Here is a 17,681-nt window from a genome sequence, read left to right as displayed (position 1 = left end):
GGGACAACCGGTCACAAGTATTACAACACGGGATAGCAGGTCACAGGTATTACAACTGGGTTAACAGGTAAAAAGAATTACAACTGGGATAACAGGTCACAAGTATTACAACTGGCAAGTATTACAACTGGGACAACACGTCACAAGTATTACAACTGGGGATAGCAGGTCACAGTTATTACAACTGGCATAACAGGTCACAAGTATTACAACTGGGACAACATGTAACAAGTATTACAACTGGGACAACATGTCAACAACATGTCACAAGTATTACAACTCGGGACAGCAGGTCACACGTATTACAACTGGGACAACAGGTCACAAGTATTACAACTGGGACAACAGGTCACAAGTATTAAAATGGGGACACCAGGCCACAAGTATTACAACTGGGGACAGCAAGTCACAAGTATTACAACTGGGACAACAGGCCACAAGTATTACACCTGGGGACACCAGGCCACAAGTATTACAACTGGTGACAACAGGTCACAAGTATTACAACTGGGACAACAGGTCACAAGTATTACAACTGGGGACAGCAGGTCACACGTATTACAACTGGGACAACAGGTCACAAGTATTACAACTGGGACAACAGATCACAATAATTACAAGTGGGATAACAGGTCACAAGTATTACAACTGGGACAACATGTCACAAGTATTACAACTGGGGATAGCAGGTCACAAGTATTACAACTGGGGATAGCAGGTCACAAGTATTACAACTGGGACAACAGGTCACAAGTATTACAACTGGGGATAGCAGGTCACAGGTATTACAACTGGGATAACAGGTCACAAGTATTACAACTGGGATAACAGGTCACAAGTATTACAACTGGAGACAACAGGTCACAAGTATTACAACTGGGGATAGCAGGTCACAAGTATTACAACTGGGACAACATGTCACAAGTATTGCAACTGGGGACAAAAAAGTATTACAACTGGGGACACCAGGCCACAAGTATTACAACTGGGGATAGCACGTCACAGGTATTCCAACTTGGTACAGCAGGTCACAAGTATTGCAAAAGGAGACACCAGGTCACAGGTATTAAGGAAGAGGAAATGGGAGGGGTTATTGAGAGAACGAGATTGATGGGTGGTACTGATTAGGAGAGAGAAGCCGTATGCAGCTCTGGTGATGTCGGGAGATAACGGAATGGTTTATCTTTGAAATTCTCACATTGAATAACATAGTTACTGAGTATGAAACTTTTACAAAACAAATTCCTAAATCTGTATAGTACGCAACATGCTTAACATAGATGACTTTTCTGTTTTGTATTTTCAGGTTCCAATGGCGTGTAGGCTGCTTCCTGGAAATAGAACTTTGAATCATATATTTATAACTTTCTATCTTGATTTGTTTGTTCCTTTAATGACGATAAAATGCATTTTCAGCACTACTAACTTGTCTAATAGGAACCCTACCGGTGTATAAACTATAATCTCAAGTTAACACACCTAGTACACTCATTTATATAGCTTTGTCAGCACCGAGACTCAACAGACACACCCATTGTGGTAATTAAACTAGTATTATCAGCTGTATCTACACAACGTTTTGAAATCATTTCCAGTTGAAATATTGATGTAGCTCGTCCCTACCTCAGGGAAGAGGTTACTCGCTTTTTAGTATACTGTAAAGTGTTATCGGGAAATACACGATTAAAATTGTGCACGTGCATATCGCGTGCTGCGAGAAGCAGCTGTTTACCGACAGCTTCCATCTCATCAAGTTCGTCTGTGTTTTACATTATTCACAGGGGTATATTATAGACCGTAATAGTGGTCCATATCACGCGTGTGAAGAAAAACGTAAAGCCATTTCATCCATTAATCCAGGGAATATATAGTGCTGCAGGAACGGGAAGGCGGCAGGGGAGGTAACTCGAATACTAATGGATCCGTTTGTCCCAATCACTCTTTGCTTATCAACGGTGATTAAAATACTTCGCCAAATCACCTGGGTCTGATGGCTACACACCAGAATTTTTCAAATTCTTTTGGCAAGACTTAAAACTTTTTATACTTAACTCATTAAATCAAGGATATGAGAAAGAAAAACTTTCAATAACTCAGAGACAGGAACTTATCACATGTATCCCTAAAGGTGAAAATCCCAGACAACATTTGAAGAATTGGCGACCTATAACACTATTAAATGTGATATACAAACTAGCATCTGCCTGTATAGCCCACAGATTGAAAAAAGTACTTGACTTAATAATATCAGAAACTCAAACAGGCCTCCTGAGTGGTAGATATATAGGTGAAAACACCAGACTAATATATGACTTAATGCATTTTACAGAGGAAAACAATATTCCTGGACTTTTGATCCTTGTTGATTTCGAGAAAGCTTTTGACTCTGTTCCATGGCCTTTCATATATGAAGTACTCAGATTTTTTAACTTTGGAGACAGCATTATAAATTGGATCAAATATTTTTAAAATATTCAAACCTCATCTGTAGTAATACAAAATGGCTTCCTATCAAACTTTATCTCTATCAAAAGAGGCTGTCGTCAAGGGAATTCGGTTTCATCTTACCTTTCCTTACTTGTTGCTGAAATCTTGGCTATTCTGGATAAAAATAATAAAAACATAAAAGGTATGAATGTAAATAACAAAGAACACAAACTCTCACAGTTCGCCGATGACACAAGTTTTATTCTAGATGGTTCTGAGAAATCATTCACTGAGGCTTTGGAAACTTTAGAAAAGTAGGCTTTAATATCAGGTCTGAAAGTAAACACAGACAAAACACAAGTTATATGATAGGATCAAAGAAATTCAGTGCAGATGTTTATCACCATCGATGGAAACTGAAATGGAATGTCACAACTTTCAATCTACTGGAAATACATTTTCTGTTGAACTAGACAAAATTACAGACCTTAACTACAAAAACAAAACAACTGAGAGAGAATTAATGTTAAAACAATGGTCTAGAAGAAATATCACTCCTATAGGAAGAATAGTAGTTCTTAAATCTCTCATAATCCCCAAAATAACACATCTGTTCATTGCAATACCTAACCCGAGCAAAAACACAATTCAGTACTTAAATACTTCATTTTTCACATTCATATGGCAGTCAAACACAGAAAAAAATAAAAGACAGACTCTAGTGAAAGATTATAAAGACGGAGGATGAAAAATAATTGACTTAGATAAATTTGTTGCTAGCCTCCAATCAACTAGGATTAGACGGCTTCTCACAGCAAAAACAAAACAATGGATTCATTTGTTTAAAGCGGAAATAACTTGCACACTCAATATACAAAAACTTACAAATTTTCAAGAATCGACACTATGGTATAACCCAAATATTTTGATAAATAATTCCTCTTTCTTCTATAAAGACATGCATGTCAAAGGAGTAAAAATTGTAAATGACATTCTGCAAAATGATCACACTTTTCTCTCATTTGAAGAATTCAAACAGAAATACACTCAAACAACTTTCTCCAGTATATAAGCATCTGTGAATCAATAAAAAAAAAAAGCTGCACATACACTGAATATAGACTGAACAAAATCAGAGAACAACCACCCCAGACCCTTCATTCCATTTCACCTACACATATAATTAAAATCCATCAAGGGAAGTAAAGATATGTACATAAACAAAATATATGTAAAAATACAGCAGAACAAAAATGGAAATCAGATGCAATTAATTTTAACCAAATATATCAATTACCCTTCCAAACCACAATAGAAACAAAAATCCAATGGTTCCAATATAAAACCTGAACCGGATTATTACCACTAATTCATACTTAAAAACAATTGGTATTAAAGACTCTGATACTTGTTCACTCTGTAGAGCACACCCTGAAAAAATAGAACGCTTATTTCGGAATTGTATCAACACCCAACACTTATGGGAAAATCTTAGAAGATGGATTCATAATAAACTTAGTAAAACTATTGACCTTAACATAAGTACAATTCTATATGGGGTCACAGGAGAAACTAATGAAACAAAACCAACTAACATCATCATTACATACACTAAATACTACATATTCTGTAATTCAAAGAAAATAGGAAATCTCTCAATAATAGGATTGAAAGAATACCTAACTCAAACATTTACATACGAAATGGCCTTGTCACAAAAAAACATGCAAATCCAAAAACAAAACTTGGAATGAATGGAAAAACCTATTTACTTAAGTCCCCCCAAAAAACCCAAAATTATTTGAAAACCAAAGCCAAGTGAATGAACCTGAAACAGTTGGTCACCCATATACCCTTATGAATTACACTAGATTGTGAGTAGTTACATGTATGTATTTGTTGAGTATAGTACATGTCTATATGTATATATGTGAATATGTATATTATACATGAACATGTATAGCTCTGTATGCGAGCATATGTATATAAACATGTATATGTGTAGCAGTCAAATAGATCATAAATACCATACAAAAACAGTTCAATACTTATATTTACGCTTTCTCTGCCTCTTATGTTCTTTTTTAACTTATAATTTATATTTAAAATTAAAAATGCCCGTCTTATCGACAGTCCACACAATTTCGTTCAATAGTTTGAACAGCGTATTGTCGCGTGCTGATTGGCAAACAAAGTAGTACTTTGAAATTTTAACAAACACTTCAATTTTATTCCACAATTCAGTACCAATACAATTGCGTATGATATGTATATAGGGTAATTTTAGGTTATCAATAGAACTCTGAGCTCCGACCTTGTCCTCCACGAGGGAGTTATTTTTGGAAGTTTATTTGAACTTTTCTCTTTGCTCATTTTGTGAAGAATCCAGGCGTGAATTTATTTGTTGATTGTATGGGAACCTGACAACAGTCGGTAGATTCTATAACAGCCTCGTTATTTGACCTGTCGTCAGAATTAAACTGAGGAACCGTAGATGCGAGACGCGTTAAACTGATAGCGTTTGAAGTGAGTGATCTTGCGACGGAGCACAGGTTCGTTACAAATGTCTGAAATGTTTATGTGTGCTGTGACTCATATCAGTAGGTCTGTAACATATGTGTCAGTAGGTCTATAGAATATGTGTATTTCAGACATTTGTAACGAACCCCTGTTGATCAGTGCAGTGTAACAGACGATATTTCTGATAAATTGCATGAGCGTTAAAATTGTTTCCATTGCCGGCATTGGTGATTTCAACCGATGTGCATTTTGTACGATATTGCAGACCTTGGTCTTGTTTTCGTTGTAATAAAAGTGTTTTTTATTTTATTTTTTATTTTGCACATAAATTTACAATGACATTGTCAAATCTCACAATGCCCAGCGATATTTCAGCAGCCGTCATGTTTATTTATATTGGATATTGTAGTTCCGGTCAGTGTTGTATTAATACGCTAAGAATTTTGTCTCGTGATCCATGGTAATTAAAGTCCCATCAACGACACAGCTTTCAAAGAGGCTATATAGTGACAATGCCATGCAAATGTAAATATAATGTATTACAATGCCAAATTGTATACTGGAAAACTATAAAATATATATCACAAAGCCAAATTATGTACTGTTCAAGTATCATGTATCGAAATGTCAAATTTACTGTATAAATATTCAAAATGGCATATTGTATAAGTATAACATCTCACAATTCAAAATTGTATAATTTATAACTATAACATATCACCAGGCCAAATTGTTTACTATATACCTATAACATATCACAATGCCAAATAATATACTGTACAAGTAAAACATCTCACAATGCAAAACTATTTACTGTATAAGATTATTATATCTCAATGTCAAATTGTATAGTGTATACCTGTAATGACTAATATGCTTACAGCATGCAAGCGTATCTGCGTGTGTGTACATTTTGTATGTATGTATGCATGTATGTATGTATGATAAGTATGAGTGCATGCATGTTTGTGTTTATGTTTATGTACACATGTAACTGTAATACTATGTATTACGACAAAATGTATATGTTCTTTTGTCTATGAAAAAAAACCAATAAAAAAAATTAAAAAAAATCGTAAGTGATAACATTCTGAAACGGATGCTGAATGTATATATCGTATAAAAGTTTCTTTAAGTCAGCGTGACACTTCCCTCGTATATATCAATGTGTCTGGCTGTGAAGCAATCACTCAAATGACTACGATTTGAACGTATATGTAAGGGAATAATTAAACTTCCGTCGCACAACCCTAATAAACCTGCCAACTAGATAAGTTGTTATAAACCAATAAAAGCAAGAACTATTCAACGTTAATATTTTCCAATTCGAAACTGTTCGGGTCTTTCCGACATACCAATAGAGTAACCGGGGACCAATCATGACAATACGTCAAATTCCAAATATGACGGAAAATTAGGAATGTCTTCCGATCGAGGTTTGTCGCCCGAGGTACAAATACTCCGGCGAAAACTGCTGTCTTAACAAATTTGTGTAAATTATGTCAGGAAACGAAAGAAATCACATGGAAAGATGTGATGCAATTTTCCTTGTGGTTTCGATCGTAAATATAAGGATTGAAAGGCTCTGTTTTATGAACATTGACGATGTTATGCAAACTGATGTTGATGTTTGTTTCTGTCATGCTAGGTAAATATGTTTAAACGGAAACGTGTACAAACGTAATAATGATATAAATGTTTAAAAGATGCATTTCGATTCTTAATATATCAAATTCAATGACTGTTTGGTCGTGTCTTAAGAAATATTCTATTACCAATACAAATCATTATCAGAGCTAGCTCTTGGTCTAAATTCAGTTTCGCCAATTTAAATTTGGCACCATCAGCGCGTGAACGCTCGCGACTGCGGCGGTTCACAACTCCCCTTCGTTCCTTTTTTTATTGTAATATTTGAACTGATGGTAAAAAGAAACCCAAACACTGCCTATTATATCATTACATAATTTATTCATTGTTAGAACAATCTTACATCAAACATAACAAATACATATATATATATGGTAAAGTTTTAGATATTCAAAGTTTCTATCTGACTTTAAATACTAGAAGAGACTAACAGAAAGTCCCCATTACCTATAGCTACTATTATATTCAATAAAATTAGAATGCTCTATTTTTTTCTATCTATTAGCAACTAGTATGAAGCGCATAATCTAGCTACTATTATTTATCAATAAATCCTGATTGTACCTACACTGAAATAGAAATATGTCATAGTAATAGGTCATATATTAAATATTGAATAAGTTTTGAAATGAGCCTCATTAATGTTGTATCACCAGGTATCACAAATCAACATCATCAATTAACATAAAAATAAATATTGAAATAAACAATGTCCATGGACATGAGTTTATAATCACAAACTGTCCATCACTTCCAAGAGTCCACAAGATGTCTCTTAGTACCTTGGCATCAGGATGCGCCGCTGCCTGACAGCAGCCCACCTTTTTGAAGGCAGCTTCAACCCCACCATCTAGATAGCAATCCTCACCAGGTTCTCTAGACTGCGGTACTGCGGTGACCTAGGCTGTTCCTCTATATGTCTGTTTTGATCAGGTTCTGCCGACTGAATCCTCTCTCACAATCCTCTGTCATGGCGACCAGGGGAAAACTATCCCTACACTTAATGGCCAACTGAGCAACATCTCCTATACTCTGAAAACTCTGACTGTTTGACCTCACCTGAACCTTGGCATATGCCCTAAACCCTGTCACCTTCTGCCTACACTCGATCTCTGACCCTGGACAACACCTACTAATGTATGACACAACGTCGTCTAAAACCTCCTCAGACACACCTGACAAACAGAGAGCTGGGTCAAAAAACCTGCTAACAGCAGACATTGCAGACGCATCCCCCACCTCCGTGAACCTATCCCTGAGATTGCTTACAATTCTATCCACAAATGACTTGCATGAACTGCCTGCCTCTGACCTCTGAACGCTAGTGTCCCTGATAGTATGACCCCAAAACTCAAATGTAAAAAACCCTGCATCATCTACAACTGGCTTTACTACCTTGAGAAACCTGACCAAATTATCATCAGACTTCCTATCCCTAATCTCCTGAAGGACCTCAACAGTAGAATGAAGGAGGGGGTTCACCCCAGTGAAATCAATGAAAGACCTCTGGTATGCCTTACAAAGGAGAGAAAGTTGCTTCAGCACATGTGCCAGAAAGTGAGCCACATAGAGAAACTTGAATGTAGTGATGGGCTAGTGCATAGATAGGGCCTTAATTAGCTGAATTGTCCTCAAGAAAGTCTACAACTGACTGAACACTAGCTTGGAAACTCAACCACCTAGTTGATTATTTATCAAACCACAAAGCCCTGTATGGAGAGTTTGAAAATGTTCTCTTTTGTTTCTAAATATAATCTATTACATCTCGCGCCCTTTGTTCCCTTCAAACAAATTTTAAAATTATGAAAATAATATTGTGAAAAAACAAATAACGTAGCAGTACATAGATGTATCAGGGGGAGTAACTCTCTCATCTCTCGCACGTGGAAACAATCTTCGATTCCACGTGCGGACCGGTAGATGCGAGCCACTTGCGAGCGATAGGACAAATGTTCTGACGACAACCCCTGAAAACGCAGTGTGATAATTTATAAATACATACACATAAATTGAATTATGGAAACATACCGTGTATCACCTCTTTGAATGCGAAACTCCATGCATACGTGAAAGAAGTCGTAAATACTAAACACAATTTTTTACTTTATTAAATTTTATAACAGAAAAGGAATAAATTTAGATTAATACATTTTTTCTATGATAAATCAGTTCATTGTACACTCGCTCAGCACCTTCCTTACAGAGTTGATGATATCCTTTACAAAACAATAATTATACACAACTGTTTTCCTGTGAGAGTAATCATCATACACAGATATCTTATCAATATGACATCAGATAATGTATCATTTCTTTTTCTCACTTTCAATGTTACGTCCAGCAAAGTGCCCGATGATGATGTCAACATAAATCAGGGGAGACACTTCATGTATATTATCATCCATCAATCAAACAGTATTATTGTTTTAATGAGATAGACAATTGTCTCCTGTTTGTCTACTGCAAAGTTAAGTAATGGTACATCAACGTTGAACTGATGTATATTAAGGCATAACATATTAAACATTGTTTTTATTTAAATGTATTGAAGTTAGTAAAAAAGAAATAAGACAAGATGGTCAAATCTTCAAAATTCAAGAATGTTTCTTTTAGATTTTAGCAAAGGAAGCTAACTTTTGTTGATATTAAACCCATACTCTTATCAAATTATAGCGATTTCATTTCAACAAATTTAATTGACAACGTTGTTACAAGTCAATTGGATGGAATAACAGACAAAGCCTATCAACATTCTCTCCAGCGGTGGCTAAAGTGGTGGATTATGTAATTTTGGATTTGATTTAATTTTTTACATCAATTTTGAAATGAAAATTATAAATACAAAAGTTAAAGGGATGTAACTCCTCATGGAAAACATACACAAAATTGTGTGTGCTACGTATAGCTATCAATGATGTGTTCATGGTAAATCCTTAAATGAACCTTTCGTAAATAAATAAATGTTAATGTGATAATTATGTTAAAGTTTAAATTTTCTTCGTAATACAAACCATATAGTACCTAGACTGTTGTTTAAATAATTCATAGATTTGCAGGAAACACTTGTTTAACGTATAATGTAGCATTAGATTAAGACTTTGTGAGTAAATGATTACTAATCTGACATCAACCTCTACTAATTAAAATTCAGTAGGTTTACAATTATTTCCCTACGTTGTCCTTCCAGGTCGTTATCTGTATTAAGAAGCTTTGTAATCTCCTACTACAAACTTCGAAATGACCTCCCCCCCAGNTAAATGTTGTAATATAAATAAAGTTTATATAAGCCTTTTGATTAACTATCTTCAGTAGATCATACACAGCATATAAACTTGTAATTCACATGTGATCAACTGGTCTCGGATAAATAATAACTTACATGTAGATAATACATAGTGACTCGTTAAGATTGTGTATGTCCGTTTGGACACGTGTCTACTTAGGGTTGTATGTATCACATATCGTCACGTTTCTCACTAAGATTTTATGTCTCCTGAAAGTCACGTATCTTATGCGGATTTTAAGTCTCACGTAGGGCACAGGTGTTTCACGCGGCATTGTCACGACCTTTCCAGTTCACACGTGAACGCGTCTGTTTTTTCTGTGTCTGTCTTCTCTTCATATTCCTGACAGTTTTTCTGTAATTTCTATCGAGATCAAGTCGTTGTTTTGCCTTCGGCCTCGACTTCACTTTTTCATGTAGCGATTGAAAGTCTTCATATATTTCTTCGAGGTCCTCTGGATTTTCTGTAGACTCTACCTCCATACCGCCAGCGAACGATTTTGTGTCGTCCTCGTCGTCTTCTTCAAGTTTCCCATGTGACGCCATATCCTGTATCATTTTACGTACTTTCACCATGTCGTCAGCAGACGACCGCAGATCTGTAGCGGCAAGCACGTGCAGCAGTGTCTCGTATCTATGGGCAACCATTCCAACAAATTGCATTAGCAATAAAATGGCGAATATCAACAGGAAGACAAATCCGAGGGGCTCAAACTGAAATGAGTTCATGTCGCGCAGATATATTGTAACACTGACTGTGTCCTTAACTTGGGTCATGGCGGTCATTATAACGATCCATAAGCCATTAACGAAGAAAAATCCAAACGAAACACGATTTCTAAAATCTTTTAACATTTCTGATACCTCGTTTTTCTTTTGCTCGTCGTGATCCAGGGGATAGAGATATATTTGAATTAAGTCATTCCAAAACGAGGCTTCCTGATCGGAAATCTTTTGTGGAGAGTTCATGGCCCATGCCGTGTCGTCAAGTGTGGAGCTGGACATCTGGGCTTTTAACGTCTTCTTGTAAATACTGAATCCCTTGCCGATTGCATGACCGGCAGGAGTTGTCGGGTCGCTCTCCCCAGGGTCATTTTTGAATATCGTTTGCATTGTTGATAAGGATTTGAGGACAACGAGATTATTGGCCCATCTGAATATGGACAAAAATGCATCTTTACAAGAATTGTTTCGTATTTTTTCAGCTTTCACCTGCTTTACAATATTTGCTAGAACATCTTGTGCAGCCTCGCCGAATTCGTCCTCTGCTTCTTTTATTTTCGGCTTTTTGGGACGATTTGGATTTTCTAGGACAGCCGTTTGCGTTTCCCTTGTTCCCCAGGAAACGTCATTCAAATTACAGATAGCAAAGATAATCAAGAACAGATATCCGGCCGGAATACAAATGAAGTATATGACACCATATAGCAGATCTTTGAACTCGTGAGGGTGTAACAGCCCGGCTAAAATAAAGGAGGCGATTAGGATGTAGAGGAATATTGCCGTAGGTGTATACCAGCCATCGCCGGCGATACTGACGATGATACCGACGATGACTGCCATCATGAGAAAGGCGTACAGGGCGCTGAGCACCATGGCCGTGTTTAGTTGAGCGTTCTTACTAAACTTGAGGCAGATGAAGATGAAGACGAGAGTCGGCACGTAGACGAGGACATAGGACACCCAAGTGGCCACTGGGAACACAGTGCGCAGACTTGACTCTATGGCGAGAAGGACGGTGGAGGGTCCGAGGATGGACGATACGAGGAGGACAGTCTGGTAGATGATGTAAAGATATGAGATGTTACTGTTATTACGAGTCGTCCTGCTGGCGCTTCCAAGGAGGTCCATGATGTTGGCCATTGTGGATGGCAGCCATCTTCTCCGCTGGTTAAAGAATTCCTTAAAATCTTCCGGTGCAAAGGTCAATGCCTCTGCCGCTGCGCAATATTCTATTCTATATCCCTGTTGTAACATCAATGTGCACAGCCAGCGATCCTCTCCTGTAAAAGAAGGTAGCGTAAGCTTTATGGAATAAAAGAAAAACGTTTGAAAGTACATTCAACTCTTTTAACGAATATTAAGAAACAAGTATGTTCGATAAGTAATACTCAAAAAGCGTACATGCTCGACCACTATAAAACACATAGCATACCTGAATGTACAAGGTGACGGCTAGGCTACATGTGTACATTGTATGCACATACATCTGTATCGAAATTTATTGAGACTAGTGATATGAATGGAGATTTTTGTAGTCAGAGATGTATTATTTCCACATTAGATTATGTGACGAATTACTTAAAAAAACCCATTGAAGTTATTGTAGAGAGCACAGCCTTTTATATAATGTGTTGAATGCTAAAGCATGCATATGAAAATCTCCCCTTGTCAAAATACATGGATGAACTATGAGGTATATGAATAATCTTATTTTGTCAGTAAATAACTGGTTTATGCATTATCTCCCTTTGTTAGTATACACTGTTAATGTATTATCTCCCTTTGTTAATATACACGGTTAATGTATTATCTCCCTTTGTTAGTATACACGGTTAACATATTATCTCCCTTTGTTACTATACAGGGTTAATGCATTGTCTCCCTTTGTTAGTATAACATTCACTTTTCAGTGTGTTATCCCCTATATCAGTAAATACCCGCTTTATGTATTATCTCCCCTTGTCAGTATAACCGCTTTATGTATATCCCCTTGTCAGTATACCCGGTTATGAATTATCTCCCCTTCTCAGTATACACAGTTATGTATTATATCCCCTTGTCAGTATACTCGGTTATGTATTATCTCCCCTTGTAAGTATACCCGGTTATTTATTATATCCCCTTGTCAGTATACCCAGTTATGTATTATCTCCCCTTGACAGTGAACCCGGTTATGAAATATATTCCCTTGTCAGTATACCCGGTTATGCATTATCCCCCTTGTTAGTATACAAGGTTATGTATTATCTCCCCTTGTCAGTTTACCCGGTTATGTATTTCTCCCCTTGTCAGTTTACCCGGTTATATATTATCTCTCCTTGTCAGTATACACAGTAATGTATTATATTCCCTTGTCAGTATACCCGGTTATGCATTATCTACCCTTGTTAATATACATGGTTATGTATTACCTCCCCTTGTCAGTATACCTGGTTATGTATTTCTCCCCTTGTCAGTCTACCAGGTTTGTGTATTATCTCCCCTTGTCAGTATACCCGGTAATTTAGTATCTCCCATTGTCAGTATACCCGGTTTGTGTATTATCTCCCCTTGTCAGTATACCTGGTTATGTATAATCTCCCCTTGCTAGTATACCTGGTTATGTATCATATCCCCTTGTCAGTAAACCCGGTTATAGATTATCTCCTTGTCAGTATACCCGGTTTTGTATTATCTCCCCTTGTCAGTTTACCCGGTCATGTAGCATCTCCCCTCGTCAGTATACCCGGTCATGTAGCATCTCCCCTTGTCAGTATACCCGGTTATGTATTATCTCCCCTTGTCATTGTACCCGGTTTGTGTATTATCTCCCCTTGTCAGTATACCCGGTTGTGTAGCATCTCCCATTGTCAGTGTACCCGGTTTTGTATTATCTCCCCTTGTCAGTATACCCGGTCATGAAGCATCTTCTCTTATCAGTATACCCGGTTTTGTATTATCTCCCCTTGTCAGTATACCCGGTTATATATTATCTCCCCTTGTCAGTATACCCAGTTATGTATTATCTCCCCTTGTCAGTATACCCGGTTATGTATAATCTCCCCTTATCAGTATACCCGGTTATATATTTTCTCGCTTTGTCGGTATACCTGGATATGCATTATCTCCCCTTGTCATTGTACCCGGTTTATGTATTATCTCCCCTTGTCAGTATGACCAACTCTGACCATCTCTCCCAGGTACCTAGGCCTTACCTTGGTCGTACTGTAAATAATGTCGGGGTTCAGTAGGCAGTGTAGCGTATGTCCTCATCACATTGTCGTCCATTAAAGCCTTGGCCCGGAACATACTGAAACACCCAGGGCTGCACAGAACACAACCGAACACGTGCTCGGCCGACTTCTGGAGCCAATGGCCGACTGCATACTCAAAGCGCTGGTACCACACAACAGGGCCTGCAGCACGACATTCAATGTACATGTTTCTACAGAAATATAGCGTTTTATACCAGAAAGACATTCATCTCAGGATTTTTTATTTTTCATCATAACAGTGTTCAATTTATTAGGTGAATAGACTAATAATGATAAAAAATACAAAAAGGGAGATTCTCAGTGACTACCATAATGTTATCATTTTATCCCAATGAGATGCGAAGTGTAATATATTTTGATCTACACAGGTCTTATATATTACCTGATCCCCCCGGTTTGATACGTCCACACGTTGCCCCAACTTTTGGATCTTTCTTCATCCGGTCAACCAGCAGTCGGATAGCTTCCGGTTCAAAGTCCACATCCCCGTCAAGGGCTAGGAGGTATGTATTCTCGGACTGAGACAGACAATAAATATGTTTCATCAGCTTATAAGAGCACATAGTTTACGCCGTATAATTATGAAGATAATGTTAGATTGATAAATATATTAATGTAAGTCCGTGCGACTGAAATGTACTGGATTGCTAATATCCTTGTTCTGTCCTTCAACATGTAGTGGCCGACCCTATCGGGAACCGTCGCCACTTTCCGTAAACGAGTCTCGTTTACGGAAAGTGCCGACGGTTCCCGATTGGCAGACGACCTGCGAGCATTTTCACAAAAAAATCTTACGATTTGTCGTAAGATTTTGAGCTACGATTATCGTAAGAGAACTCTTAAGTCAGTTTCACGAAAATAGTCGTAAGTTAAAAAATATTCGTAAGACGATTCTGAAGATTTTTATTTACGAGCGCACTTACGACTGACTTCAGGAAATAGGAAACATCAAAAGTGCAATTATCAAGAAAATAAAATCTCAGAAATCTGTCAAATATGCGCGATAGAGCTTTTATTCATATTGTGGAAGCGTATATGCTTGTAAGACGACTCTTTAGTACAGAAAATGTGAACAATATTAAACTTCATGGTGAAATCGATGATTGAAAGTCTCAGCTATTATTACAGATTCTAACACGATTCGTTTGCAACGCGTGTTTTGATTGGATACGGACCATGTTCTAATCTGCGATAGAATCATGATCAATCGTGTTAAGCTCCTCCCATCGCACTTAAGCCACTCCCCGTTTCAAACCAAAACAATATGGCGTCAAGCTCGCCTCTTAGTGAAATCCCGCTGACAAGGCTAGCAGCCAACAGAACAGAAACGACCGATGAAATGAATTTGTTGAATGAATTGAAAAGTAAAAAGTACTCATTACTTGGTCTTACCTCCATTTATTACTGAAACGTTCATTCCATCCGTGTGAAGGCATATATTTAGATACCAAATCAAATGAAACATTTCACATGTGTCGTATGCATTTACACAAAACTCTTCATAAATCTATATAAATAATTGCCGATTGTGTCGATAAGCACAGATCGGTATGCATACTGACATGGAAATGTAAGAACTTGGTAAATATCAATCCAAATGTGTCGGTAACAGGACGTTCACGAACAATCCAAATAGTCCGCCTCGTCAACATACAGATCGAGCGCTCGCCAGTTTGGGCGGGGCCAAATGACCGACTTTTGAAAGCTTCTTCCCGATTGGTCAGTCTGCTGCAGATTGACACGTCGCCAGTTCAGGTCACAAAGAATTTACTACGTACTTTTGTACAAGGAAATACAATGTTTCTAAACATATTAGCGTAGTATATTTGTTAAGGTGTGTTAGAATGCGGTAGTACGTTGTTTTTCGTGTCTATACTGGCGATTAGAACATGAAATTTGGTTTAAACTCTCGACCTATCGGTCTCGAGTTCAAACTCAAATTTCATGTTCTAATTACCAGTATAGCAACTCAAAACAACGTACTATCCCCTAAGTGTTACACAAGTGTTATTGAAAACTCAGTTGAGTGGCAATAGTGCGCGTTCTAAATTTTACAGTTGTAGTATCACACTATTTTATATTCAATTTCTTTAAATTTTGATAATTTCCTCTTCTGAATCGATAGAAGGAAAAGGTGGGTTTTTTTTGGCGATTTACAAATCAGTACCCAGAGTGCACATTCTTACCGCCATTCTGACGGTCTCGGGAAAGAAGTCAAAGATGGATTGACAGTCTTCGAAGTTGATGTCTTTACCGAACTTTGAGCGATTCTGTTCCATCATCTCATAGCCAATGAGGTAGTACAGGTACATTATCTGTAAACATAGTAAAAGTCTCAATTACAAATATGATATGCTGACATATTGGTCTCCATTACTGCAGTAGTAGTACACGAATACTAATTATTTACAATAATAATGGTAATAATAATTCGAGGTTCTTATATACCGCTTTATCACAATCTAGTTCGTAGGTCGTTTCAAAGCGTTATAGGGCCTTGCAACCAGTCAATATCGTTCTCAACTCCCTTTAGAGCTTACAGCCGGTGCTGCCATTTCGGCGCTCACAGCTAACATTCTACATTTCTAACACTGCCCAACCACGTACTGTTTTTACACCTGAGAAGACTGGAACAAGCGGAGTAAAGTATCTTGTCCAAGGATACAACACAGTGCCGCGCCGTGACTCGGACCCACAACCCTTCGGTCACGAACCCGGCGTCCTACCACTAGATTACCGTGCCTCCACAATGGTAACGGTCTCCATTAGTCTTGCACTATCTTCAATGGTCGAGCTGTGACTACTGTAGCAGAAGGGTCCTTATCATTACAATATACGAAATACATTTATACACTGCTAATAGACCCCATTATTTCAAAGTAGCTACTGTTCAATCTTCTTACAAATCTACAATGGTAAGGCTTCATCCGAGTTTGTTTTGAATTATCCACAATGATAACGATGCCTATTAGTGATAAGGTGCGTAACACACAACCAGTATGTATAACGAAACAATCCAAAGAGATGGTGCGACAAGGAAAAGTTCGGAGGGTCTCGGGTTCCAAACCGGTCGGGCCGTTGGATTTCTCTTTCTCCCGTTACAATAGTATCGGTATATAATGAGGTTCCTCAACGATTGGGTATTGGTTATCATGTTTTTTCTAATTAATCTCGTTAATTTTCAAATTGTATATAAGCAAGGTAAACCGAGTGTCTTTTACAATTTGAATATCAATTAACGACATAATCGACCATTACTGGTTGGGGGGCTTATTTCTCACACAACGTTTAATTATTATTGCTAGAAAACCAAAATATTGGGAATACATTCTTCCCGTTTGCGACCTTGGAAAGTATTGCCATGGACTATGACGTCACAATTGAAGAGGACTTGGCAAGGCATTGTTACTTGATGTCATTATTAGAAGAGTGACCAATGAAATGACGTGTTTTATATATCAACATTCACATGAATGTCGAATCCTGTTTAAAGACGTGTCCTTATAGTGTCCGAACAGACTTGTTTTCGTGCCTTTAGATCTGGTATTGCCGACCTAACAATGTACAGTGTACAATGTACTCTAGGTAGTCTACCACGTCATTCTGTTTGTACATGTACTCTCGGTAGTCTACCACATCATTCTGTTTGTACAATGTGTACTATCGGTAGTCTACCACGTCATTCTGTTTGTACATGTACTCTCGGTAGTCTACCACGTCATTCTGTTTGTACAATGTCTACTATCGGTAGTCTACCACGTCAATCTGTTTGTACAATGTCTACTCTCGGTAGTCTACCACGTCATTCTGTTTGTACAATGTCTACT

General features: G+C 37.6%; 1 protein-coding gene across 3 annotated transcripts in view; it reads right to left on the bottom strand.

Moving 5' to 3' along the window:
- Positions 1-9,854: 9,854 nt before the first annotated feature.
- LOC110448740 overlaps positions 9,855-17,681 on the bottom strand; it is a 56,493-nt gene continuing 48,666 nt past the window's right edge. For all 3 annotated transcript variants that reach the window (XM_021495151.1, XM_021495152.1, XM_021495149.1), the window contains 4 exons: positions 16,041-16,169; positions 14,237-14,372; positions 13,795-13,995; positions 9,855-11,880 (listed from right to left, as the gene is read on the bottom strand). In XM_021495151.1, the coding sequence (XP_021350826.1) occupies positions 10,142-11,880; positions 13,795-13,995; positions 14,237-14,372; positions 16,041-16,169 (2,205 nt within the window). In that variant the 3' untranslated portion in view covers positions 9,855-10,141. The remainder of the gene's footprint in view (positions 11,881-13,794; positions 13,996-14,236; positions 14,373-16,040; positions 16,170-17,681) is intronic.

This window comes from Mizuhopecten yessoensis, unplaced genomic scaffold, assembly GCF_002113885.1.
Source record: "Mizuhopecten yessoensis strain PY_sf001 unplaced genomic scaffold, ASM211388v2 scaffold4231, whole genome shotgun sequence".
Taxonomy (NCBI): domain Eukaryota; kingdom Metazoa; phylum Mollusca; class Bivalvia; order Pectinida; family Pectinidae; genus Mizuhopecten; species Mizuhopecten yessoensis.
This window is presented reverse-complemented; position numbering and strand designations above follow the sequence as displayed.